The sequence below is a fragment of the Dromiciops gliroides genome, chromosome 1 (assembly GCF_019393635.1).
Source record: "Dromiciops gliroides isolate mDroGli1 chromosome 1, mDroGli1.pri, whole genome shotgun sequence".
NCBI lineage: Eukaryota > Metazoa > Chordata > Mammalia > Microbiotheria > Microbiotheriidae > Dromiciops > Dromiciops gliroides.
Window position 1 is genome coordinate 1,827,239 of NC_057861.1, and position 27,842 is coordinate 1,855,080.

Below are 27,842 nucleotides of genomic sequence, written 5' to 3' on the forward strand. Positions count from 1 at the left end.
CAAGTTTTCAGTCCCTTCAGGATCTGCCCCTGCACAGACAGAGGCTGAACCCGGGCTTGGTCCTGACAGCACATGAGGAGAGGGGAGGAAGAGACACACACCCTTGCCAGTCTCCTGTGCCAGGCTGCCCGTGGGGATGGCACTGGGAATGGCTTCCTGGAGGCTGAAGGATGGAGGGAGGTGGAGAAGCAGAGGTGTCTGCTCACCTCCCTGACCCTCACTCCGCATTCCTCTCACTGTCCCATCCGTGTAGACTCCACACGGGTGAACCCTGTCAGCTTGCTTCGAGGAGTAGGGACTAACAAACATGCCAGCAGAGCGTGGTCGGGGGGCTGAGGAAGGCAAGGTGGACGCTCAGTGTTGTCCTCTGCACAGTGGGGACAACCACCTGTGGACATGGTGGGATTCTTGTGGAGCCAGGGAAGGGACGTGCCTCGAGAGGCCAGGATCCAGGTCACCTCCTCTGCCCGCCCGTCAGGGGTCAGAGGACCTGGACTCTGCCCCAACACTTACTACCAGTGACCTTGGGCAAGTCCCTTAATCTCTCAGAGCCTCTGTTTACCCATCTGTAAAACGAAGGGTCAGACTGGGCTCCACATGGAAATCTGGTTTGGTGACTCCCCCAAGGCCAGTGTCCCGGGGACTCCGCATCTTGGGCAGAATGGATCCTGGATTCCAAGCCAGGAGAGAGCTCAGCTTGAGGTCTGGCCTCCCCTTACACCAGAGGTCAGATTCCAAGACTAAGGGCTAGACTCGGCTCTGAGGTCATTGAGGCCGACCCCAACATTTTGCAGATAAGGAAACTGAGGCTGGGGTTAAATGACTCACCCAAGGTCACACAGCTAGCCAACATCTAAGGGCTGATTCAAACCCAGGCCCTGTTTCTAAGCCCAGGCTCCTTTCCACAATCCTGCTGCCCCAGGAATGAAACCGCATCTTCTGGCCCCAAACCCAGGCTCCTTTGCCTTGTACTAGGTTGTGGTTGCGAATGAGGAAAAGACAGATTAAGCTGGGGCTGCCAGTGTAGACCCTGGAATGACAAGCTGAGGGGTGGTGTCAGCCTTTACATCGGGGTTGGTTAGGGGGACCCTGGGGGGCGAAGGGAGGATGAAGGGGAGCTGCATTTCAAAGTGCAGGGGGAGAGGCCCGGCTGGGAAGCTCCTGGACAGTTGGGCCAGACACGGGGGAGGGGGAGGCTTCCTGCCTGAAGACAAGGAATCATTGATGGAGGACAGCGGAGCTCTGTGCTGACTCTAGAGGAAGGGAGGAAGCCTCAGAAACCAAATGTTTGCGCTGGAAGGGGCTGAGCCAGGGCCGAGCCGGGCCAGGCTGCAGCTGCTGCTGTCTGGAGGCCCAGGCAGGGGTGGCAGAGAGACAGGAATGCTCCCTGGGCCCCGGGCACAAAGGCACGACCATCACCGGCTGGTCAAAGCTTGCCTTGCCTTCTCCACATTTTACAGATAAGGAAACTGAGGCCCAGAGGAGTTGTTACAGTCCCAAGGTCACAAAGGCAGTGTCAGAGGCAGGATTTGAACCCAGGCCCTGTAAGTCCACAGGAAGTCCTCTTCCCACGAAGCCACCTCATGTTACAGAAAAGGCGATGTGTCTGGGATCACATACACTTCATACCCAGGACCCCTCATTTCATAATCTGATGATGAGAAAGGACTCAGAGGCCAGCTCATCAGACCTGCCCCGGAACAAGAACCCCGCTGCATGACACACACCCCCCACACACACAGAAGCCCGACCCGTCCTGAGGCAGCCCTCATTGGCATCCTGGGCCAGCTCTCCTTCTGGGGTTTTCTCTTAAATTTGGGCCAAAATCTGCCTCCCAGCTGCTCCCCAACTGTCCCTGGGCCTGACCGCTGGGCCCAGCAAGAGCGAATGAAGCCCGTCTCGTCCCTTCTGGCGCTGATTCCATCCGCAGCTCCTACAGGAGATTGCCCCTGGGCACGTGCTCGGGACCGGTCTGAGCCGGCGGCCGGCAGGCAGGACTTCGGCCAAGCTCAAGAAAGATACACGTTTTTATTAAGAAAGCTTTTGGCAAAGGCCCCCCCCCCCCCACAAACACACACCTGTCGGAAACCCATCCTGCGGGGTCTCTCCGCCGGAGGTGCCTGGCTCCGCCGGGGCTAGCTCCTAAATACGCCTTTCCTGTGCGTGTGGTCACGGGCATCTCCTCCCGTGTCCACTGTGGAGCAGTCAAAACCAGCTTGACTGCAGAGGAAGGCGGGGCTGGGGGCGGGGCTGGCGCTGAGCAGGGGGCGGGGGGGGGGGATGAACATGGCACAAAGCTCTCCCAGCCACAGTGCGGGGAGGGGCTGGCACGGGGCAGGAAGCGGTTTCAGGAGCTTGGGAAGTCCAGCTCTCCTCCGCTAGGTACAATTAGCTGGGCCGCCAAGCGCGCCTGACCTTAGCCTAAAAGGTTCTCCTGCTTTGGGCGACTCCTGGCTTCGGCCAATGAGAAGCCAGACCATCCAGGGCTCTCCTGGCGTTGGCCAATGAGAAGCCAGGCTGGACAGAGCTCCCTTATCAAGAAGGCTCGCACCCGCCAGGGCTCTCCTGGCGTTGGCCAATGAGAAGCCAAACCGATCAGGCCTCTCCTGGTTTTGGCCAATGAGAAGCCAGACTGGCCAGGGCTCTACAGGCTGAGCTCAAACCCAAACCCAGGTACAAATTACAGACTACATCAGAGTAACAACAAACTTCTGGAGAAGACAGACAGGGGATGCAGCTCCCAAAAGCCCCGACGCAGGGCCTGAGGGCGGGGAAGAGGGGTTTGGTGGGGTGCGGGTAGGGCCCTGGCCTCGCTCCCCCCGCCCCCAGCGATGCCTAGGGCGGGGAGGCGACAGCCTTGACCTGCTCCCCGCTGCCGGCCTCCCGGCTCTTTTTCCGGGGTGGTTTCTGGATGGGGGTCTTTTTCCTGGGCACCTCGGCCAGGCCGGATGGCTCCTGGCTTGCCGACCTGCCAGTGTCCAGCTTCCCGGCTCCCGGCCCGAGGGCGTCCCCAGAAGCAGCCGGGGTCTCCAGGCCGGACGCCTGGGGTTTGTGATGGGCTGGGGAAGTGGAGGGACCAGCCTTCCGGGAGCCGGGCAAGCTGGAGCGCTTGGCCTTCTGGGGTGGGGCAGGCTTCTCCCGGTGGGGCTGGGGGGCCCCCAGCCCGTTCTGCTGGGTGCCCACCTCCCCCCGGCCAAGGCTCCCAGTCTTTTCCTTGAGCTGCGTGGCCAGGAGCACGGCTGCCTCGGGAGACAGCCGGGAGGGCAGCCCCTCAGCCCGGGGCCTGTCACCCGGGCCGCTGGCTCCCGGCTTCTGCAAGCTGGCATCCGCTGGCTCCGAGCTCCCGAGGCCCCTTTCCCGGACCCGAGGGAGCCCCTGAGCCAACAACTCCTCACTACCCCCTGGCCGGCCCTCGGGGACACTGGGGGGCTTCTGCCCCTTGTCGAGGCCCCTGGGGCTGCCTGGCTCCTCGCCCCGCCCGCGGAGGCCAGAGGATGTCTCGCTGGGGGTCCGTTTCCTTTTGCTCAGGCAGTGGCTGGCATCAAGGGCTTTGTTGGAGGCAGGCAAGGAATTGGACTGATGGGAATTGTACCTCCCGTGGATCCAGGACACCTTTGGCTTGGTGGAGGGGTCTGGGGGAGGGGGCTTTCTTCTCTCGGGGGAGGGGGACAGGCCCTCACCCTCGGCCAGAGGCTGCTTGGTAAGTCGGGCCACGCGGGCATAGAGGGCAGCTGGCGGGAGCTCTGGGCTGGAAGCTGACCTCTCACTGTCCGAGGATCCCAGCAGCACCGTCTCCCGGCTGTCAGCAGCCCTAGAGGAGCCCATGTTGGCATCTTCCCCCTCCCTGGGCCCCAGGACCACAGGCACCTCAGCCGGGGTGCCAGGGGGCTCTCCCTCCTGACTCTCAGGTACCGACTCTGTGAAGGGATAAGCAGAATCTTCTTACTTAAAACAGCGATTATGCAGAGACTTAAAGAATGACACACCTCAAAGGCCCTTAGACCATGAAATATCATAACTGGGAGGGGTCTGAGGACAGGAAGGGGCCTCAGAATATAATACTAGAGTTGGAAAGAACAGAGAATGTCCCTGGGAGTTCCCTTAGAGATCATTTTACAGATGAAAAAACTCAGGTGCAGTGCGAGGAAATGACTTGTCTAAGGTCACATGCTGAGCCGGTGGCCCAAGGCCCAGTGGAGCCCAGCTCTCTTGTCTCCTAGACCAGGGCTCTTCTCCTACCCACAGCTGCCTACAGGACCCCTGGCCTTCCCTGCCTTTGCCCAAGGATCCCCAGGTCATGCGATTCTTCCTGGACCCAGATCTCTAAGAACCCTCCCCTGCAGGTTATTTCTGAAGTTGTATGATCTTCTCTTCCCCCATGAATAAATTCATGAATCCAGAATCCAGGAGACAGACTTTCGGGGCTGGGGGGGGGGGGGTTTGAGACGATGGACGGTCGAAGCTGAAAGGAGGATGCATTCCAGGAAGAGGACCCCCTCACCCTGATTCCAGGAAGAGGACCCCCCTGGCTCTGAGGCCCCAGGCTGCGAAGGAGGCAAGGGGAGGGGGCCCCAGACAGCAGTAGCGGATCAAGAAGCAGAGCAGGTGATTAAGAGCCTGGCCGCAGATCTCAGCCCAAAGGAACCCTCAAGAACGTCCAGCCCACCTAAGAGCCCAAACAAGAGTCCCCCTCCAGCCTTCCTGAGAAGTGGGCAGCAGCCGGGCTCTGCTGCTCAAACACGCCCCTTCAAGGCAGCCAGCTCCTCTTGGGGAGGGCTGGTTGTGGCAAAGCTTTTCCTGAGAATCAGGCCTGAACCCACCACACTGTGGCCCCCACTCAGGACTCTGATTTTTCCCCTCTGAAGCCAAGCAGAACCAAGCTAACCCTGGTCTCCCGCACGCTGGAATCTCCAAGTGGAGGGAAATCCTTCCGCCCCAGTCTTGGCCAAGGCCAGATCCCGCCATTCACAAGGCCTGGGAACATCCCTGATTAAAAGCAATTAGTGGGCCAGAGGATCAGGCCTTGCTGATGAAAGGGGAGCCGAGGGCTGGGCAGAAGAAGAGCCACTGACTGAGTCAGGGTGTTTAGACACAAGAAGATATGTGGGATGGAGGAGGCAGGGGGAACAACAGCTGTTCCCCAACATTGGAAGGGCCACCAGAGGAAGCCCAGGTCTGTCAGCTCGGCCCCTGAGGGCAGAACCAGGAAAGGCCAGTGGATATAAGGATCACCGGGAAAGCATGAACACTGTGCCCAAAACCTAGGGATGGGCCAAGTGGTCTGAGCTTCCTTCCCCATCCACCCAGTGAGCCCTGTAAAGCAGGGCCTTGGTGACCAAGCTTGGGGCAGGGGACCTTAGAGTAGGCAGCCTCTGAGGTCACTCCTAAAATTCTGTGACTCTGGGAGAGGACTCACACCTGAACTGACATCTCTCCTGGTCCTGAGTGCAGGTGTAACCCGCTCCCTAGGGAGAGAGGACTCAGGTGAGCCTGGTCAGGGCTAACATTCTGAGAAGTGATGCTGCCCATGGCCAGCCTTGGAGCAGGACTCGGGATCGAGGTGGGGAATGGAGGAAGGGCATGGGGCGGCTGGGCCCACCGCCTTGTGCCTCATCCACACTCACATCTTTCTAGAGGGCCCCAGGTCTTTGCTCTAAAACTTCAGACACTCCCAGCTGTGCCAGGGGTGTCCTTCCTCCCATGAGAATGGCCGGCTGAGAATTGGCTGCCCTTTGCCCATGGTCTCTCTCCCATCGGAACGGAAGCCCCTTGAGGGCAGGGGCTGATCTGCTTTGTTCCTGGATCCCCAGCCCTTCACACCATCGGCACCATCACCATCTCTTGTCCCCCCTTCAGAGATGCATACTACGAATGTAGTGGAAATGGTTGGGCTACAATTGTAGGATCTCCCTACATTTCGGGGTGATGAGGAAGAAATTCCATTTTGCCCTAAAAGTGGCAAACTTGGAGATATTCAGAGTCCAAAAATAAAATTCTCATGTTTGAAAAAAAATGGCCCATTAAGGTTTGCATGGTACCTTACGTAGGTGATCTCCTTGCTCCTCACGACAATCCTGAGTGCTATTATTATCCTCATTTTCCAGAGGAGGAAACTGAGGCAAACAGCCACTAAGTCACCTGCCCAGGGTCTCACGGCCAGTCAGTGAAGGTGGGGATAATCTTGACCCAGGTGCCCCTGGGGGAGGGGAGACAGAGATGCTCCCCAGCGCAGCAAGGCCTCTCTGGGCTCACTCACCTTCATGGGGCACACAGTACACAGGCCCCTCATCCGTGGTGTCAAAGGAGGAAAATGAAGCCCGGGAAGACCAGGATGGGGAGGGCGGGTCCAGGACGGAGGGTGGCTCCAGAAAGCTGCAGTTCAGGGTGTTCTCCGGGTCATGATGAGCCACTGGGGAGAGAAGAGGGGGCGGCTGCAGCCCTGCCAGCTCTGGGAATCACCCAGCATGCCCACACGAGCCCCCACCACCCTGCTCCTCCAGGGTCCCCTACAGCCTGTAGGCCTGGGGGTTGCCAGCTCCCATCCCACTCTGGGGCCTGGGATGACCTGCCCGGGGCCCTGGCATCCCCACCTCTGCAGGATGGCCCTGGCCCTGGGAAGCTCTCCTCCAGGAGAAGATTCAGTTGTTTCTTGTCTGGTCCAAAGGCTTAACTTGGGCCGCCGGAAACAAAAGCTCAGTTAGCCAGTCACCAACCATTAAATACCCCAGGCACTGGGCTAAATGCTGGGGATACCGAGGAAAGCTGACACTGTCTGCCCTTGAGAGCCACAGAGAGGATGGAAGGTGGCTCGAGAGGGGATGGAAGGACTTTGAGCTGAAGCCTAAAGCCAGGGACTCCGCAGCAGGGGGGAGGCAGGGGGAACAACAGCTGTTCCCCAACATTGGAAGGGCCACCAGAGGAAGCCCAGGTCTGTCAGCTCGGCCCCTGAGGGCAGAACCAGGAAAGGGGGGAGGGGCGGAGGCATCCCGATATGGGGGGGGGGATGTACAGACAGGAAGGGGAGTGTTCTGGGTGAGGGGCAGCAAGGAGGTCTGTGGCTCGGGACTGGGTTGTGTGGAGGGAGGGAGGTTGAAAGCACTCGATGTGCTAAACGTTGGGTCCCAAAGGTAAAAGAGCTACAGCAGGCCTCAGGTTCACTGCCTGCTTCCCCACCCCACCCCTCAGCCCTCTGTAGAGATGAAGGAAACGGGTCCCTCTCTTGCCAGCATCCAGAGCCACCAGCTGACCCTGGCTGGGGAACACCTGGGAGCTCCCAGGGCCCCCACTCCAGGAACCCTCCACTTCTGGCTCAGCTCGGGAAGGTCCCCAAAGAGAACCCACTGGACACCCATCTTCCACAGAGCCACCCTTCCTCATTTCAGCGGAATCCTCCTCCCAGGAGGGAGCCTGCAGGATGGCACCCGGCTCTTCCACGCCTCCCTCCTTCTGGTCTGTCGCATCTTCCCTTCCTCCTCCCTCTCTCCTATCTCTCTGTGTCTCTCCCTCCCCCTCCCTTACTCTCTGCCCTCTCTGTCCCTCCCTCCCCCTCTCCTCTCTATCCTCTCTTCTTCCTCCCTTTCTCCCACATCTCTCTGTCTCTCTTTGTCTCTCTCATCTCCCACATCCTTCACAAGCCTTGTTCAAGCTCCCACCAGCACCTCTCTTGAATCCATCCCCTTCTCAGTATTCCCGTGCTCACCTCACCAGTATGACTGTGGTAACTCCCCACCTGGGGTGCCCGCCACCCCTCTCTCCCTTCTCTAATCTGTCCTTCACAAAGCTCCCAGCAGTCAGCAGTGCACTCATTCTGGAAAGCAGTTGGAATTCTGCCCCCGGATCACTAAATAGTGCCATCCCTTCTGACCCAACAACTCCACCAAGCCAATACTCAAGGGCCCAAATGTGCAATAGCCATGGCAGCTCTCTGTGCAAACTCAGAAGGTGCCCATCAGGTGAAGACTGGTTATACAAGTTGTTGTATGTGATTGTCACGGAATCCTAATGTGTTGTAAGAAACAATGAAGAGAAACCTGTGAAGACCCAGCCTTTGCTTGCATTACCTCCAGGGACGAGGAAATCGCTACCTTGTGATGTATTCCACTTTGGCCCAGCCAGCTCTGTGTTAGGGTTTAAATCTGCCTGTCTGGCTTCCCACCACTGTGCCTAGGTTAGGCCTCTCGGGTTATCCGATCAGAACACGTGTCAGATATCGTGTCTTCGTCATCATCTAGCCCAGCCCCTACCTGAACAAGTCAAGGCCTTGATATCAAATGGAGTTGATGTTTCCATAGTGATAGCTGGAAGGTCCTACCATGGGTTCAATGAGTGGACCAACCTCACAAATACAAGATGAGAGAAGCATGGTTAAATGGGAATTTGACTAAGAAAAAGATGTGGGGGTTAGAGTTGACCACAAGTTCCATCTGAGTCCATTGTGCTCCCAAAGCTACTGTGATTTGGGGAAGAAAGGCAGAGCTTTTAGGAATCAGGATATGACAGTCCCTCTGTGCCCTTCTCTGTTCAGATCAGCTGGGGTGATCAGTGACCAGTGATCAGTTTTGGGCCCCATGGTTTAGAAAAGATATTGATCACCTGAGTGGGGACTGGAGGAGGACAACCAGGATGGGAAGGGTCTGGAGTCTAGGGTAGAGCAACTGAAAGAAATGAGGACAGTGTATGATGGCTTCCGGGCACCTCCCCCAGGCCCAGGGAGCAGCTCCTCTGGGTTTCCCCAGGATCCCCTGGGCCCACGACACCAAAGGGAAGGGGGAGAGGGGACGGCGGCCAGACTGTGACTCCACATCTGGTTTGTGGACTCTTCAGATCCATCCCAGCTAAGCACAGCTGGGAGAACTCCGCCATTTCCTGTGAGGCGTGATGGGCTGGGGGAGGGGGAGCACGCCAACAGAGGAGCAGTGACTAGGGAAAGCCCTCCTGGCCAGCTCCAACACACACACACACACACACACACACACACACACACACACACACACTCTAACACATCTAAAGACAAGCTGAAGATGGGGACAGAAGTTGGCATGGGGAGCAAGCCAGCTTGGGGGGGCAGGGGAAGGAACAAGTAAGGGGGCAGCTGGGAGGTTACCTTGAAAATACCTGCCCAGGAAGCTGGGCATCTTGGCCTAGGGCACCAAAACCAGGCTTCCTGGTCCCCAGCTCCCTCCTCAGCCTCAAAGAAAGAAGTGAGCTACTCGGGACCTCTGAAAAGAGCCAAGCCTTGTCCCACACAGGGCCCCACCTGAGCCTGAGGCTCCAAAGAAGAAACCCGTGTGTCCATAGCCCCAATGGGTCACTGTACATGCCCAACCTAGCTGGGTCTCCTGGTACTTTGACTGGATCCCCACATGCCCCTCCTCAGGGCAGCCCAGACCTGCCTCCCCAAACCTCTAGCTTGTCCCCATCCCCCAGGGAAACCAAAGATGGGTCTTCAAGTCCCCAACACAGGGCAGGGGCTGGGAGACAAGCACTGCTCAATGGGCCCGGCCAAAGGAGGCATGCCCAACTTGGGGAAAGGGAGTGGAAGGGTCAGTACCGAACAGCTCAAAGGTCTCCAAGGACCAGGAGCCCACTCCCCTTCAAAGCAGACGGGCCCATTCTGGGACAGCTCTGGTCAGTTAGGAAGTTCTTTCTGACACTGAGCATCAATCTGCCTCTGTAACGTCCCCCCTTCATGCCCCAGCAGAGCAAGGCTGGTCTTGTTCCCACATGGCAGCCCCCTGAAGACCCCTGTGATGCCCCCTGAGGATTCTCAAAACCAAACATCCTCACTTCTTTCAACTGATCTCCCTATTGACATGACTCCAGGCCCTTCCAAATCCTGGCTGTCCTCCTTGGGACATTCTTCCGCTTATCCAGGCCCTGAAGCACGGGGCCCACAAGTAAGGGCAGTCCTCTGGGCCTTCAAACACACACATTTCTCCAGGCCGGGCTCTGACCAGGACAGAACACAGCAGAACCACCCCCTTCATCCCTAGGGCTGGCCTGAAGATGAGGTTAAGATCATTGGATGGAGGGTGTGTGCTTTGTTTTTGCCCTTGATACATCCTACTGACTTCTTCTGCAGAGCTTGTAGTCTGTTACTGGTACCTGACTATGCCTCCCCTCCCCTGGACTGTATGTGTAAAGTCGATTTCTGAACCCAAGTTCAAGGCTTTACATTTTCCCCATTAAATTGCCTCTTAGGAGATTCTGCCCAATGCCTGTCAGGATCTCCTACTCTCACCAGAGCATAATCACTACTTTTGATTTTCATCCCCTGCAGATTCAGCAAACCTTCCATCTACTCCACTGTCCAAATCACTGCCAGAAATGCTCAGCAGACAAGAGCCCTGGGACACAGGCCCCTCCCCAGGCTGGAGCAGAGAGCCCTGAGGAACGACGAAACAAAAAACAGTTTGTTCCCTTCTCCCTGCTGTCCTTCCTCATCTCTCTTGGGTTTCAATTCCCTAATGTTTGTTCTGTCCCTTCTAGTGCAAATAAGATTCTCCTTGGTGGAGAAAAGAAAATCAAAATGAGCTGAGTAGTTTAGCCTTCCCTATACCCCGTTACCTTTTGGCCTGTCCCCCCCTAGGCAGCATCTTTTCCCTCTGTTAATGCCCCTCATTACCCTTGCTGCACTCTGGAGGGAAAAAGCAAGCCTTGATTTACCCACATTCCCCTGCCTCAGTTCATCCCTTGCTGTGACTTTCTCAACACTCTTCTTATAGGCCTGAGCACACAAACATTTGCACGCCTCTGCTCTTTTTTTCTTCTTTAAAATATATCTTTAGGGGCATCTAGGTGGTGCAGTGGATAAAGCACTGGCCCTGGATTCAGGAGGACCTGAGTTCAAATGCGACTTCAGACCCTTGACACTTACTAGCAGTGTGACCCTGGGCAAGTCACTTAACCCTCATTGCCTTGTAAAAAAAAAATTAATATATCTTTCTCTCTCAATAAACTCAAATCCTTTTAAAAATAAAATTTTAGCACAATTTGCACTAACAAAAGTAATTTCATCCATATTGACTGAGAAGGCTAGTGACCATTAAAAAAGAAGTAATCCCACAAATCTTGATTTGCTAAGAAATCAAGAATTCCAAAGGCTAGTTGCTATGCAAATTTTGAAAACTAAAAAGGATTTCCTATTTTGTAGAATAGACTAAAGGTAGGTTTTTTCTTCTGTGTGTGTGTGTGTGTGTATAACTTTGGAAACAAAAATGTAAAATAGAAACACCTACTTTAAAAAAAAGTTAGGAGTTTCTCTATCTTTATTTTATTTATTTATTTGTTGGTTTGTTTATTTATTTATTGGTGGGGCAATGAAGGTTGACTGACTTGCCCAGGGTCACACAGCCAGTAAGTGTCAAGTGTCTGAGGTCAGATTTGAACTCAGGTCCTCCTGAATCCAGGGCTGTGCTTTATCCACTGCGCCCCCTAGCTGCCCCTGTTTCTCTATCTTTAAAGAAAATCAATTTCAGACAAAACAGAAACCCACATCATTTAATTTATCTACTTCATTAGTGAATGGTCTTCTCAGGCATACACAGAAGTAAATGACTGCTCTGTATCTTTGTTCCAACTACCATATTTTACTTTATATACACACAGAGACTTAAATTCTTAGAAAAATAAATGATAGGGGCAGCTAGGTGGCGCAGTGGATAGAGCACCGGCCCTGGAGTCAGGAAGACCTGAGTTCAAATCCAGCCTCAAACACTTAACACTTACTGGCTGTGTGACCCCGTGCAAGTCACTTAACCCCAATTGCCTCACAGAAAAGAAAAAAAAAGAAAGAAAAATAAATGATAAACAAGATTTAGGCACTTCTGTCTTCTGTAAAAATATCTTTAAACATCCGAGTTATTGGATCAACTTCCTAGGAACCCACATGACTCTAGCTCCTTTCCACTTTCTACTCATTGGAACTGTTTCTCTTTGCATCCTCAGGATCTTATTCTTGGCAGCTTCCCTTCCTTCCTGGTCTGCCTACCCTCATTCTAGGCCCCGGGGTTCTGCTGATCATTCCCCACACACACACCCCTTTGAAATCTGCTCTCCTGAAATCCAAGGTCCAGGTCAGACCCTGTCTGATTTTCCTCAAACCTTCACATGCTCCAGGATGGAGTGGTCTACTCCCTGATAAGTTGTCCTGATTTCTACATCAATAACCAGTATGGGAGAGAATCAGATACCCTATAGTGGGTTTTTTTTGTTTTTTTGTTTTTTATTTTTTTATTTTTAGTGAGGCAATTGGGGTTAGGTGACTTGCCCAGGGTCACACAGCTAGTAAGTATAAGTGTCTGAGGCCGGATTTGAACTCAGGTACTCCTGATTCCAGGGCCAGTGCTCTATCCACTGCGCCACCTAGCTGCCCCCTACAGTGTTTTTTTAATCTTTTAAAAAATAAAATCACCATTCAGGCCTAACCTAACAAAAAAGTTTTAGCTTGGGAAGAAACTAGCATACTGATGTACTTACTGTTGTTGAAACCAGGAAGTGGCCCAACTCCTCTCAATTTCACTCTGGGATTATGCAAGAAAAGTCATTCAAGTATCCATGCCCTTTGACCTGGCCACTCCAGTAGTGGGTCCCCAAGCCTCCCCCCACCCCAAGGAAGTCAAAGACAGAAACAATGGTCCCCTATATACCCGAATCCTTCCCAGCAGCATTTCTGGCATTAGCAAAAGCAAAGGAAAAAACCTGAAACCCAAAGTGGTGCCCATGGGTTAGGAAATGGTTAAAAAAAAAAATCCAGCGGAACATGAATGGGATGAGATATTCTTGTGCCAGAAGAAATGATGAATCACAGAAACTAAGAGAACAAAAGATGATTTCTATGGTCTTCCACAGGCCACAGAAGCAGATCAAAGAGACTAATATACACAATGACTGCGGCCATGGTGATGAAGAGATTGCTCAAAGCAAGCCAGGCTCGGAATGCTGGGAAAAAAAGAATGAAGCTCAGGGAGGAGAGAGCAAGACGTGCCAGAGAGGTGGGGGACTCCTCAGCCAGAACAGTGCATACGCTAGCCCACAACAGCACTACTGTGGATGTTTTTGCTTAATCGTTTTTCTCTGCCACTGGGAAGGGCTCAGTCTGAAGAAGGGAGTGGAGAATTTGGAGGGACTGACAAAAGGCACCAATAAAACTCTGCTCAGTGTTTGCTTTTGCAGGCACAGCCTCCGTATAAATAAAGCGCGTACCCAGAAGCCTCGGATCATCCCAAAGAAAAGTATCGACAGGATGAGAGGGACCAAAGTTGTCATTTCCTGGGTATAGAGAATGACCTGTCAGGTGAGGGGGCTCCCCCTACCAGAGGGCCAGTGCTCAGAAAGCTTGCCAGTAGGGGACACAAGCAAGGCTTGAACCCAGGGGTTCTAGAGGTTCTTGAACCTGTGGTACTGGGGGTAGCACCACGGCCAGTGCACTCTCCACTGTACTGCCCATCCAGGCCTGAAATAACAACAGATTTGAGGTTTTCAAAGGGCTCCCACTACGTGCGGGGTTTTATTGGTGGTTTGTTTTCCATTGTGTTTGGGGGTTTGGCCCCCTACGATTTCATTAGTATCCAAAGATGCAAATTAGCATCTTGGAGCTTCCAAAGGGATCTCCTAAACCACACACACCTGAATGCGCCACTACCCTACTCAAGAAACTCCATGGCTCCCTCTCATCAAAACAATGCTGCCTCAACCTAGCTTTCCAGCCTTTCTACACACTGTTGCCCTCCCTGCTCCCTCAGGTCCAGCCAAGTCAAGTCGGTCCAGCTCTCCTGCACCTTTGCCCTTCAGGAAGCCTAGTTTCCTTCAACGCTTCGCTCCAGCGCCCCGCCTCCTTGAAGCCCTTCCTGATTCCGCCAGCTTCTAACCCCTTCCCCATAAAGATGTATTTTGTATCAGCGTGTGTGCGTATGATGTCTTTCCAGATAGAATGTAAGCTCCTTGAGGACAGGGACTACTTCATTCTTGTCCCAGAGCAGTGTTTGCATCCACCCTGACTGAATAAGTGAGAGCATCCTGGGGCTCCAAGAGGTAAAGTGACTTGCCTAAGGTCCCACAGTCCCTACGTGCCAGAGGTGAGCCTAGAACCTGTGACAACCTGATTCCCCTAGGCGACGACACCTCTCTTTCCAGGAATCATCGTCTCTATTGAATAGAGGAACAAACCAGGCTCATGGACTTGCCCACAGCCACCCATCAGGGGAAGGATTCCAATGCAGGTTTCTTCCAATCCATTATAAAGCTCTGATTAAGTGCTTACTGTGTGCCAGGCACTGTGTGCCAGGCACTGTGTGCCAGGCACTGTGTGCCAGGCACTGGGGAGACCCCACCCACAAGGAGCTTACAACCCACAAATACCAAGGTCACAGAAGGTACAGAGAGAGCAGAAGGGAAGGCTACTGGGGGAGGGAAAGGCCTGGAAAGGCCTCCTGCAGAAGGTGGGGAGACCAGGAGGAGGAGGTGAGGTGGTCCAACATCAAAGAGCAGGGGGCATGGCCAGGCCAGCTCTGCCCTCCACACCAACACTCCTCCAATAACGGCAGCCGTCTCCACAACACTTGACGGGAGGCTGGTACCTTAAATGTCAATGTCCCAATCACACACTCACCACAAGGAAACGGCTTAGAGATGGTGAGTGGCTCCCTCGAGAATGTGCCAGGACTCCCGCCTCCAATATCAGTGCCCTTCCCATCACACACCCACCTTCCCCAGCAAGGAGGGACCAGCATTCCCTAACTCTTCCATACTAAATTCCCCAATAACTGTCCTTCCCCACCCCTGCACAACACAGGCACCCAGTAGCCCATAACATTCTCAGCGACCCCCAATGATGTGCACCCCCAGGCCTAGACCCCAGCCACAGGTGACACACATCCACTCCAGCTCAGACCTTCCAGAGCCTCCCTGCCACGTGGTCCGGCCTCTGCTTGGAGACCCACAGTGAGGGAGGGCCCAGAGCTGCCTCTCAGGGGGTGGCCAGCACCTACGACACGGGGACGCCTCTGCTTAGGAGCCAGTTCTTTCTGACATCAAGGAGGAAGAAAGCTGACTCTCTGCATCTCCCTCCACCAATGGGCTTCCCTGACACGGGAGGACAGAGTGCATCTAGGCCTCACTTCAATCCAATTCATGCCAAGCCTAAGTCACCTTGTGACGTGACTGCTCCTCTTTGAAAATGAAGGATGAACAATAACATGCTCTCAGACCCCTTCTCACACTTGAAGACAGAAGTCAACCCCCCTCACCCCCTTTTAAACACCCTCGGTTCTGGGTTCCTTCAAACAGCTGCTAAGACCTGGTCTCCAGCTCCCTCCCCAATCTGGTGATTTCTCCTGGGCCCCTAAGCAGCCAGAGCCGGCCCCCTCAGCCCCACTCCCCAGCATCACAACGTCCCACTGAAGAAAGGCTTGGCTGAAGTTGTGGCCTCGCCCACCACAGGTCTCCAGTTTGGGGGCTGCGGAGGGCAGAGGAGATACCCTCAGGACTAGAAGAGGAAGCTTCTGGAGGGGAGGCACCACCTCACCTTGACCTCTGTCACCTCAGAGCCTCGCACAGTGCCAGGCATGTAACAGTGTTCACGGACTGCCTGAAGAGCAGGGTCAGCCCCGGCCCCAGCCTTACCCACAACCTTAGGCAGCTTCTGTTTCCGCAGGGGGATCCGGGGCAGCTTCATGCTAATGCGGCTGAAGCGGCCACACAGACGCTGGGGACTCTTCTTCCTCCTTGGCTGGCAATCCCTGTGACCAAAGGGAGAAAGACTCAGGCTGACGACGAGCTGGGACAGTCTAGGGCAGCCAGGTGGCACAGTGGATAAAGCACTGGCCGTGGATTCAGGAGGACCTGAGTTTAAATCTGACCTCAGACACTTGACACTTACTAGCAGTGTGGCCCTGGGCACTTACTAGCTGTGTGACCCTGGGCAAGTCACTTAACTCTCATTGCCCCACAGAGAGAGAGAGAGAGAGAGAGAGAAACCACCCAGTCCAAACTTCCCATTTTATAGATGAAGAAGCTGAAGTGTGGAAAGGAGCTAGGACTTGCCCAGGATCACACAGCTAGCTGGGAGCTGGGAGCCGAGCTCTGACTCCAAAGCCTGGGCTATCCCAGTGGGCTCCAGGACAGCAGGAAGGAAGGACAAAGGAGGTGGGCCGCAGGTGGACTTACTGGCGGGCCGGGTCCTTGCTCCGGCAGACGCAGCAGCAGCCCAACAGCGAGAGGAGCAGGCCCAACAGAAGGATGAGCAGGGCCCCGGCCCCCATCACCCCCTGGCGCTGGTTGGTCTCTGTGAGAAGGAGAGATGTGGGAAGTTTAGGCAGGCCCTGGGTCTCTGGGGGAGAGGCCTGGCATCCCCTGGGTGGGTGGGGGGGCTTACTCTCCCAGGGAGGAAGGTGAGCTCCATCATAGACCGAGAATATCCAAGCAGGTGAGGGCCTAGGGACGGAGGACACAGCCCATTGGGCTCTCAAAAGGCACAGTGTTAGCCAGGGGCTGAGGCAGGATTCAAATCCAAGCCCCCGTAGGGAGTGGAACGTCCTGCCAAGTGCCCCCCACCCCAGCAAGCTCTCCAGCAGCTCACGCTCACCCATGTGGCAGGCACCCGTCACAGGGTCACATGTGTCCTCGTGACAGCTGCATGTGTGGGCACAGTCCACTCCGTGGTGGCCCGGGAGGCACGTCAGGTTACAGCTGCAGGGAGAGGATGGAATAGGGAAGGTCTGTGACAGATCTAGGAACTGGAGGGCAAAGGGGAGAAGCCCAGCCTTCCCAGCTCCAGCTGCCCCCGAGGAGGAGAGGGGCTCAGAGGGACCCAAAGGACTCGCTGCGGTGGGGTATGGCAGAGGTGGGGGCAGCAGGATCAGCTCAGGAATATCAGGGAGGCTGCTAAACACCCCCTTCCCCGTTATCTGCGCCCAGACATCCTCAGGGGCCTTCCTAACACACCGCCCAGAAGGACAGAACCCATTTGGGCTGTGGCCAGCTCTGTCCCTTCTAGGAGAGGCAGGCAGGCAGCTGCAGCCGAGCTGGGCCACCCTCTGAGCCCAGCAGCCGGGCCCTGACAAGAAAGGGCATCGAGGCGGGCTGCCCCACCAGACGGGAATGTCCCCCTCCTAGCCTCCACTTGGCTTCGGACTTGCTTGTCAGCTGGCCCAAGTTTGAGGTTTGGGGGGCCCAGGCAGGCTAGAGCCCAGACGGAGAAATGCGCTACATAGCCCTTCCCGATGCTGGTGTCCCGGCCTGGACACAAAGCAGAAGGGAGCGAGAAAGGGGGGTGGCTGTGGGGGGAGGAGGAGGCCACGGACAGAGGGCCGGGCCACCTAGGGACCCTCTGCTGATGGGACAATTCCCCGGAAGAGAATGGATACAGAGAAAAGAACAGAGCTGCCAAAATCAGAGAGCTGCAAAGACCTTGGGAGCGTGCTGTCCAAGCCCTCTGCTATATGCACACGTACACCCACTCACGTGCACACACACGTGTGCACATGCACACACATGTGTGCACACACACTACACGCACGCGCACCCATACTATACAGCTGGAAAACTGAGGCCCAGAGATGGGAAAGGACTTGCCCGAGGTCGAACAGCCATAGGCGAGAGTGAGGTCACAGGCGAGAGGAAGGTCACAGAAGAGAGTGAGGTCACAGGCGAGAGGAAGGTCACAGGCGAGAGCTGAGGTCACAGCTAAGGAAAGAGCTCCGGGTCACAGGGGAGACTGGAAGGTGAGCCCTCCCTCTGGCCGCTAAGTGAGCCCCACCCCAAGGATGGCCGCCCCCAAGGGGAGCCCCAGGCAGGGAGCTGGAGGCTGGCTGGCATCTGCCCAGTGTCCTCTGCTCTCCGATTGGACGGAGCCCGGCTGAGAACCAAACATGGCCCAGCCGGCCCAAGCGGCAGCAATGGTAGCAGTATCGGTAATTGACATTTAAATGGTAGGTAAGATTTTCAAAGGTCTCTACGTGGATTATTTCATTTGAGTCTCCCAACAACCCTATGAGGCAGCTAATACAAGTATTGTCATTCCCCTTAGAAAGATGGGGAAACTGAGGCTCAGAAAGGTACAATCATTTGCCAAGAGTCAAAATGACCCTAGTAAGTGTCAGAGTTGGGTTCGAGCCCCAGCCTTGTGACTCTCAGACAGCCTGGTCCATACAGTGACAAGCCCCGGATTTGAGGGAAGAGCCAGCCCCAGCCATGGACTTCTCTGAGGCACCGCAGCCTGTGGTGCCCCCAGGGATGCTGTGAGGCTTAAAGGAGGAGATGTCTAAAAGCCCTCTCCCCATGCCAGCTGTTCAGTATTCATTCTTCCCACTACACCCGCTCCCTCTAAACCGGATCCTGGCTCCTAGATGGAGGCACAGATGATAAGGGAATTGTTGGCCCCTTCTTGGAGATGCCCAGGAAAACCATCTGAACGAAAACGGTGTAGAATGCCCCCCTTGTGAAATTGACCTGACTCAATCACCCCACTTGGTCTCCATGAAACTAGCAGCATTCCACTAGCCCTATGGATAACACCCCCAACAGTACGGCCTTGGGGACAGGCAGAAGAGAAGCTTGTGGAAAACCATCCCCACAGGACCCAGTCACAGACTGAGCCCCCAAGGCAGTGCCTAATTCAGAGCCTCCCCCGAAGTGTCTAGAGCCCACAGCCAGGGCCAAGTGGAGACTCTCCTCAGTGCCCAGGCACAGAGTCCTCCCCCTATCATTTTTTTTAAATGAGGCAATTGGGGTTAAGTGACTTGCCCAGGGTCACACAGCTAGTAAGTGTTAAGTGTCTGAGGTCGGATTTGAACTCAGGTCCTCCAGACTCCAGGGCTGGTGCTCTCTCCACTGCGCCACCTAGCTGCCCCCCTCCCCCTATCATTACCGCCAAACACAGATGCGGCACCCATACCGGCCAGACCCAGTCTAAGCCCCTGGTCAGCGCTGCCTCAAAACCCCAGTCCTCAATACTGGTAAGACCTAACAGGGCTCAGACACAGAACCCCCCGCGGTGATCGGACAGACCCCCCCCCACACACACACACCCCACCATCCCACCCCCCCACCCCCCCGCCCCGCAGATGACACTGACCAGAAGCAGAGAATTGCGCTCCTGGGCACTGATTCCCACCCCCACGGTGTCCAGATCCCCTCCCCAGCCTCATAATGCCCAGATTCAGACATTCACCCACTCCTCCCCCCACACACAGTTGCCCCCCTTACTTCCTAGAGCCCCCTCCACAGTGCCCAGATAGATACCCTTTCTTCAGAGTGCCGAGGCAGAATTCCACCCCGCGCCCCCCCACTTTCCCTACATAGACACACATGTCACCCACTTCCCTGCTCCCCCAGGACATACCCACTCTACACTGGCCAGACCCGGACTGCCCTGACCAGAGTAATGATTCATAATTATGACTGAAGATTCAAAAAGTGCTTTCTATACATACACTATTATCCCATTTGATGCTCACCAAAACCTTTACAGGCCTTCCTGTCCCCAACCACTTGGGCCACCTAGGTATTAGACTCAGATCCCCGAGAGCCCCAGTCTCCCCTCAGCCTAGCCAGACCACGCCTCACCCCCCATTCTCCTCTCACTCCCCCAGAGGCACCTTCTCCAAGCTGGACACAGACCCCAGGTGTCCCCAGACACAGAGCATAGCTCGCCCTTGCCCCCACCCCACGGCCCTCACATCGTCCAGTGACTGACAATCCCCTCCCCATTCCCCCCCCCATATAGCCAATCCCTCCCCAGGCTCCGCACGGAGCTTGGCGTCCCCAGCCCAGCGCGCCCCTGCCCCCTGCACTTTGCCCAGACACAGACAAACCCTCCCTACTCCCCAACACGGCCGCCCCCACCCCAAATAGCACCGGTCCCTCTCCCCCAACGGGGCTCCGGAGCGTCACTCACTGGGGGCCATGGGCGCCCGCACTGCACAGGCAGCGCCCGGACTGGAAGTCACAGCGGCCGCTGCTACAGTCACTGCAAACGAAGGCGCAGTCCTCGCCATAGGTCCCGTTGCTGCACTTGGTCTCGCACCTGGGGAGGGGACCGGAGACGGCGACTCGCGAAGGCGCCCCCACCCGCACGCAGGGGCCCGGGGCCATCGGGAGGGAGGGAGATGGGCAGGAGCCCCCGGCTTTCCTCCGTGCCGGGGGCTGGACTGGATGACCTCTGACGTTCCGCCCGCCTCAGATGCTAGCGGGGTGGAGCCGTACAGAGACCCACCCGGGCACAAGAAAGGGGGAGGGAGCAGAACCCCGAGTCTGGAGTGGGGCTTCTTAGGGGTGGAACTCCCAGCGGTTAAGGCCCTTAAGGGGCGGGCTTATAGAGGCGAGGCCATGATGATGGACAGGCTCCGGAGGTGGGTCTAGGAGGTGAGGGGGAGATAGCATCCACGGGCTGGGCTATGACATGGGAGCGGCAGGCAAGCTCTGGGGACTAGTGGAGGGGGCTCGCTGGTGGAGGCCGGGGGATGAGAGGCTGCTGGCTCCGAGGGGCGGGGCTATTAGGAGAGCCGAGCCTCTGGGGGCGGGGCTGTGACGGGGCGGGGCATGCCCCAGGGGGCAGGGCAGGCTCCAAAGGGCGGGGCTACAATGAGTGCAGGCTCCCGGGCAGGGGCCATTAGGGAAGAACTGACTCCGGGGCGGGGCTGTAATGGGGCGGGGCAGGCTTCAAGGGGCGGGGCTATGATAAGGAGCTTCGAGGGGAGGCAAGCATCTGCGACCCGGGCTCTGATGAGGGCGGGTCCAGGGGGCGGAGCTATTGGAGGTACCGGGCTCCAGGGAGCCGGAATATTCTTGGGGGAGGAGATGACGGGGCGGGGCAGGCTCCAGGGGGCAGGAGCCATTGGGGAGAACAGATTCCGGGGGATGCGGGGGCGGGGCAGGCTCCTCACCGGTCCCCTATCCAGCCAGCATTGCAGCGCGTGCATTTGCCCGTGATGTGGTTACAGGTGTGGCCATCTCGGCAGGGCGGGCAGCGCTGCTCGCAGCCGTCCCCGTAGAAACCCGCCCCGCAGGACTGGTCGCACTTGGTCCCGTTCCAGCCTGCTTCGCAGGTCAAGCAGCGGCCCTCCGCCACCGTGCACGGCTGCTGGCCCTTGCACTGGCCGCACCTGCGGACAGGCCAGGAAGAGAGGGTGAGACTCGGGAAGCCTGGCACCTCCTTCCCCCCACCCCTGCACCCCGCAGCTTCCTGGCGTCTAGGACTGCGGCTGAGAGACCTGCCTACCCGCCTTGGGGAAAGGAGAGGGACCAAAGAGGGAGGAGAGAGGGTGGGCAGTACAAGGAGGCCTGGCCGGGTCACTTTACCGCCCTGTGCCTCGGTTTCCCTAGCTGTAACCTGGGAGTGCGGATCCTTGTCAGGAGGGTTTCCCGCGTGCTTTGGGCACCCCAGCGTCAGAGGGCGGGGTCGAGGGGGCAGGCTCACCTGCGGCGGCAGCCCGGGCCGTAGAAGCCGGCTGGACACGTCTCGCGGCAGTACTTGCCCCGGTAGCCCGGCTCGCAGGCGCACGTGCCGTCCAGGGGGTTGCAGCGGCCGCGATAACATTGGCAGTAGCGCTCGCAGCGCGGCCCGAACGTGTGCTCCCGGCACTGGCAGCGGCCGCTGAACTGCTCGCAGGGGGACCCGTTGCACGAGCACTGGTTGTTGCAGCTGCGGCCCCACCAGCCCGCGTGGCAGAGGCACGCGCCCGTCTGCGGGTCACACTGGGACGTCTGGCTGCAGTAGCAGGCGCTGGCGCACTGGGCGCCCCACCAGCCGGGCTCGCAGCGGCACGCGCCGCTCTGCGGGTGGCACGCGCCGTGCTGGCACAAGCACGCGTGCTCGCAGCGCGCGCCCCAGCGGTGCGCGTGGCACGTACACTGGCCCGTCACGTCGTCGCACTGCCCGTGCGGGTGGCAGCTGCACAGCTCCTTGCAGTCAGGGCCCCAGAACTGGGGCGGGCACTCTGGGGGGCGGCGGGGGAGGAGGGAGGAGCCCCCACGGGTCGTCTCAGCCTTGCCGCGACCCTCCCTCGAAGGCCCCACCTCCCTTACTGGCGACACCCCTAAATCCAGGTCCCACCCCTTTTCTGGGCACAGCCACACTGCCCTGGCTCCTCCCCCAACAGCTCCTGACTCCGCCCCTTTAAGGGCCGGAGCTCAGTCCCTCCATCCCCCCACACACAGCCCTAGGCTCAGTCCCCGGCCCTGGTCTTATGTCCTTGGCACTCACTAGTGTCACAGGTGGCTCCGAAGTAGCCGTGGCGGCATCTGCACTCTCCGGGGCGCACACACACCTCGTTCTCCGAGCACGTGGAGTTCCCCTCACACAGGGCTGTCAGTTTGGACCAGGCCCCGGACAGATGAGTGGACCGGAGGGAAAAACTTCGCTTGGAAAGCTCGGGCCTCCCCCGCCCCCAACTTCTTCCTCACCCGGGACAATGCCGAAGGTCCGTTCCCCTATCTCCAGCCTCCGAGGCTCTCTGCTCCACCCTAATAGGGGTCCCCCTTCTAGCCTCATCAGGGCTGTCCCCCAGGGTTCCCTCCCCATCTCTCCATCGGGGACCTCTCCACAGGGTCTTACCCCTGCCTTCCTTCCTCTGGGATCCACCCCCCCCCTTCCCCGTTGTAAGTGTGTGGAGAGGGCTGCTGGGACCCTAGGGCTCTTAGTGACTGAGGATCACACCCACACCCACACTTTGCTGGCCCAGACCAGCCTGGCACCCAACTTACCAGTGGTGCATTCCTCCCCTTGCTGTCTCCATCCTGCACAGCACGTGAGCACTTGGGAACTGTGGGGAAGGAAAGGCATAGGTTGAGTCCTGGCTACCTCCACACAAGAAGGGAAGGGAAGGGAACAGAGTTCTTCCCAGGACCCATCTGGAGCCCTCTGATTGCACGTGTACCCAGGTGTACACTCACGCGCACACATGAACACATTGGTGGTGGTTCAAAGAAGACCAATGACACCACAGCAGTGGAGTCAGGGTACAGTGTGTTGGGCTGTGGCTGATCAGCCCCAGTGGTTTGGAAGGCACTATCTCATGTTTCCTATGGGCTTCCACAATTCTGCTTTGTGCATGGATTATGGCACCTTCTCTGGTGCAGGCAAGCCATGTCCAATAGTTTCCCGTGTCTCACAGTCAATATTAAAGTTCTTCAGAGAGACCTTAAGAGTGTCCCTAAACCACTCCTTCTGACCTCCATGTGAGCCCTTGCCTTGTGTGAGTTCTACATAAAATAGTCTGTTGGAGGGGCAGCTAGGTGGCACAGTGGATAAAGCACCAGCCCTGGATTCAGGAAGACCTGAGTTCAAATCCGACCTCAGACACTTGACACTTGTTAGCTGTGTGACCGTGGGCAAGTCACAACCCTCATTGCCCTGCAAAAAAACAAAAACAAAATAGTCTGTTGGGTAAACATGCTGTTTGGCATTCGAACAACATGGCCATTGGAGTTGTGCTCTCTCTGCAGTAGAATTCGAATGCTTGGCAATTCAGCTCTAGAAAAGACCTGTGTCCTGTACCTTATCCTGCCAGGTGATCATCAGGATCTTTCTAAGACAATTCACATTGAAGAGATTCCGTTTCCTGGCATGGCTTTAGTAGACTGTCCAGGTCTCACAGGCACACGGCAATGAGGTCAGCACTACAGCTCTGTAGACCTTTGGTTTGGTAGGCAGCCTGATAACCTCTCTTCTTTTCCACACCGGCCTTCGGAGCCTCCCAAACACTGAGCAGGCTCTGGCAATGTGTGCATTAACCGTATCATCTATGTGGCCATCCGTGGAGAGTATACTGCCAAGGGAAGGGAACTTAGCCACACACACTCCTCCCTTTGTCTCCTTCAGTCTCAGAGCTGGAAGAACAAACATTCCTGACAATATCCACTATTTAACACAGTCCAGAGGGAGCCCAGTCCCACTTGGGGCATCTCAGTTATTAGAAAGCTCCCTTGACAACAATCTGGGAGCTCTAGCTTTGCCCGGGGGGCGGGGGCAAGCTGATCACAGATAATCCCTGTTCCACAGAGAAAGCTCTAGAAGTACTCAGATCTCCCTCCTCTACCCTATTCCAGGGGACGGAAGACTTTGGTCTCCTCTCCTCCAGGCAAAATGTCCCCAGTTCTTTCAGCTGCTTCTGGTAGGACACAGTCTGCAATCCCCTCCCTGTCCTGATTGTCCTGCCCCGGACATGATCTGACTTTATCAAAGTCCCTTTCTAAGGCCAGAATTGCCCACAAAAGATGTATTCTGTCTGCCTTGGCCAGACCCACCTCTGTCTCTGTCTCTGTCTCTGTCTCTGTCTCTGTCTCTGTCTCTGTCTCTGTCTCCCTCCCCCCCTCCCTCTCTCTCTCTCTCTCTCTCTCTCTCTCTCTCTCTCTCTCTCTCTCTCTCTCTGTCTGTCTCTCTGTTTCTCTCTCTCTCTCCCTCCCTCTCTCTGTCTCTGTTTCTCTCTCTCTCTTTGTCTCTCTGTCTCTCTCTGTCTCTCTGTTTCTCTCCCTCCCTCCCTCTCTCTCTCTCTCTCTCTCTCTGTGTTTCTCTCTCTCTCTCTCTCCCTCTCTCTGTCTCTGTTTCTCTCTTTGTCTCTCTGTCTCTCTGTTTTTCTCTCTGTTTCTCTCCCTCCCTCTCTCTCTCTCTGTTTCTCTCCCTCCCTCTCTCTCTCCCTCCCTTTCTCTCTCCCTCCCTCTCTCTGTCTCTGTTTCTCTCTCCCCCTCCCCATCTTTCTCTCTCTGTTTCTCTCTCTCTCCCTCCTTCTCTCTGTCTCTGTTTCTCTCTCTGTCTCTCTGTCTGTCTCTCTCCCTCCCTCCCTCTCTCTGTCTCTGTTTCTCTCTCCCCTTCCCCATCTTTCTATCTCCCTCTCTCCCTCTGCTCCTTAGTCATAGACACACTTTCCTTCTTAATGCAGTCTACACTTAGGTTTGATTTGTAGCTACCTCATGACATTCCTGACTCAGATTGAGCTGGTAGTTCATTAAGACGCCCAGACTCTTTTCACCCAGACTTTGGTCTCACTACACCTCCTATGCTGAATTGTTGCTGTTCAGTCTTTTTTCAGTCATGTTCAACTCTTCATGACCCCATTTCGGGTTCTCTCAGCAAAGATACTGGCGTGGTTTGCCATATACTTCTCCAAGCTCACTTTACAGATGAAGAAACCGAGGCAAACAAGGTTAAGTGACTTGCCCAAGGTCCACAGCTAGGAAGTGTCTGAATCCAAATTTGAACTCAGAAAAATGAGTCTTCCTGACTCCCAGCCCTGCACTCTATCCACTACACTACCTAGCTGCCCACTGTGCTGGATATTCATTGAATAAATGACTAGATGACCTCTGGCCCAGCCTTCTTTGACCATGGTTTAGGTCACATTATCCAGTCAGACACCATTGTCATAGATTGTAAAGGAGGCAAGGGGTGCTGCCCAAAGCCTAAAAACAGAGGTGTGAACATACTCCCTAGCAGGGCTGGAAGACCTGGTCCTGGACAAGCCTCCTTACTACCGACTTATGGCGTCCACTGCCTCAAGTCTGGAGCACTTTCCCAGAAGGTACAGCACAGAGTCATGGAGATAGGCTGGGATTCTGGTCCTGGTTCTGCCCTTGACTGACCATTCAACCTGAGGTTCTCTGAACATGAAGCATGGGACTAGCTGGTGCCTCTGGTCACTCTGACATTCCATAATTCTAGAACTGGTCATCTTTTCCCATTTCATGCCAAGATTTCAAAGCACATCACATGTCCCTTCTTGGGGAAGGAATGTCGGGATCCTTGATAAGCCTTGTAAAGTCAGAATGAGTGCTGGACCTGGCTACCTCAGTGCCGTGGTGAGGGCAGGGGAGAGAGGATTCACAGCTGCCAGCCAGATGTAGGAAGCCAAGAGGACTGACTGTTCCTGTCAGTGCTATCTCCCCTTCCCCCCAAACATTCTATAGAAGTCTCTCTGCACTCTAGTAGTCTGTGTTTTCAGTTCTAGGGCCCCCTTCCATCCTGACATTCCCTGTTCTAAGGCTCTTCCCAGCTCAGATATTCTCTGTTCCAAGACCCATTCCATGTTCAAAGTCCCTTGTATCTCTGACATTTTCTATTCTAAGGTTCCTGCCAGGTCTAGGGTCTGTCCCAGCTCTGATATTCTGTGTTCTATGTTGTAAGCTCTACTCCTGCTTTGATATTCTATGTTGGGTGTCCTGAGCATAGGCACAGTTCCTATTCTTGGGGATTGGAGGGGAAAGAGGGGAAAGTCATATTTCTAAGACTGAGCTCCACCCCTCAGCCCCCAGCCCCCAGCCCCCAGGGGACCTCAGGAGGCTCCCGCATGGAAAGCAGCTCGTCTCTTGTCACATGGAGGAAACTTGTCTGAGAACGACTCCCCCAAGGGAGAGGGTCAGGGCTGTCCTTTGGGGCCGTACCCCTGTCCTCCACATATCTCCTAATCCATGGTATCCCATCTCCCTCCTTTGGATCATAGCACAGAGAGTCAGTGTTAATATCTCTGGAGTTGATTTCCATATTAGCAAGAACAAGTTTGCATTCTCTGATCTACTTAAAGCAGTTTGGAGGCCAGCAGGACAGGACCCAGAGCATCAATCTGGATGGCTGAGGGGATAAGAGAGGGGAGGGGCCGGGAGCACAGAGTCCTGCAGGGGGAAGCCGGGGGGAATCAGACACTGAGGGCTGCATAAATCTGCCAGGCAACCCTGATCCACAGTCAGCCTCTGAGGCCCCGGGATGCCTGCTAAGCATGGTGACTGGGGTACCTCCCTCAGAATAAGGGGCATTCTCATCTGGATAAAGCTGGGCTTTCTAGCTTCACCTCCTACCCTCCTCTCTCTTCCTATGACCCCCCTCTACTGTAGTCCATACAGGTGCTCATGGCCACCCACCAGGGCTTCTCTTCTCCACTTTATCCTTGCTTCTTTCCATTACCCAAATTACTTTTTCCAAGCACAGATCTGCTCACACATCTGCCCTGGTTCCCTATGGAAAACCAGGTGTAGTTCAGATTTCCCATCTGGGGACCGGAGTGCCTCCAGAAACAGGCTCCAACCTGAGATCATGTTACCCCCCTCTTTGCTCCAGAAAAGCGGGGAGGCCGCCCCCGAGCATACCGGAAATGCTTCTGCCTTTGGGCCTTTCTTTGCCTGAGCAGTGCCTGCCCTGCATTTCCCCCACTCCCCAGCTAAGAACGGCCAGTTCTTCAAAGGCCAACGCCAAAGAAAATGTATATAAAGTGATTCGTAAACCCTGAAACACCATATAAATGCTAGTGGTGGTGGTTCCCCTTACTACACTGTGGGCTCTGTGAAGAAAGGGGTGACTGTGTCAAGTCCAAGTTTTCTTATCTCCCCCCCAACACACACACACACACCCTCCACAGTAAGTGCTACAGCAGGTTTGTTGAGGGAATACACGACTGTGCTCCTAGATCGTGGGTACAAGGATTAGTCTCCATTTTACAGTCAGGGAACTTGAGGCTCCAAGAAGACAATTTGTCTGAGGTCAGAACCTCATGAATTGGCCCCAGAGCTGTAGCTAGAGCAAGTAAGACATGGGCCTCCCAGGCATGGACCTCCCTGGCATGGGCCTCCTGGGCATGGACCTCCCTGGCATGGGCCTCCTGGGCATGGGCCTCCTGGGCATGGGCCTCCCGGGCATGGGCCTCCCTGGGTCCGGGGCTACAGGGCTGCTTGCTGAGTCTCCCTGCCCCATAGACTTGTAAGGTGACCCAAAAGTCTTCCTCCTCCCATCACCGCCCCTCACCACGGGATCACAGATTCAGGAGAAAAGGGACCTATTAGTCCTCGAGGCTAAACTGCTCTTTTTAAGGAAGAGGAAACAATCCCAGAAAAGCAACATCTCTTATATGGCCAAAACAAGA

General features: G+C 55.9%; 1 protein-coding gene across 1 annotated transcript in view; it reads right to left on the reverse strand.

Moving 5' to 3' along the window:
• Positions 1-658: 658 nt before the first annotated feature.
• Positions 659-27,842, reverse strand: part of SCARF2 (scavenger receptor class F member 2) — a 37,600-nt gene continuing 10,416 nt past the window's right edge. Inside the window, exons 2-11 of the mRNA XM_043978349.1 lie at positions 22,702-22,760; positions 22,202-22,303; positions 21,416-21,935; positions 20,883-21,101; positions 19,895-20,023; positions 16,583-16,686; positions 16,165-16,282; positions 15,622-15,737; positions 6,257-6,409; positions 659-3,917 (exon numbers count right to left, since the gene is read on the reverse strand). Coding sequence (XP_043834284.1) covers positions 2,836-3,917; positions 6,257-6,409; positions 15,622-15,737; positions 16,165-16,282; positions 16,583-16,686; positions 19,895-20,023; positions 20,883-21,101; positions 21,416-21,935; positions 22,202-22,303; positions 22,702-22,760 — 2,602 coding nt within the window. The 3' untranslated portion in view covers positions 659-2,835. The remainder of the gene's footprint in view (positions 3,918-6,256; positions 6,410-15,621; positions 15,738-16,164; positions 16,283-16,582; positions 16,687-19,894; positions 20,024-20,882; positions 21,102-21,415; positions 21,936-22,201; positions 22,304-22,701; positions 22,761-27,842) is intronic.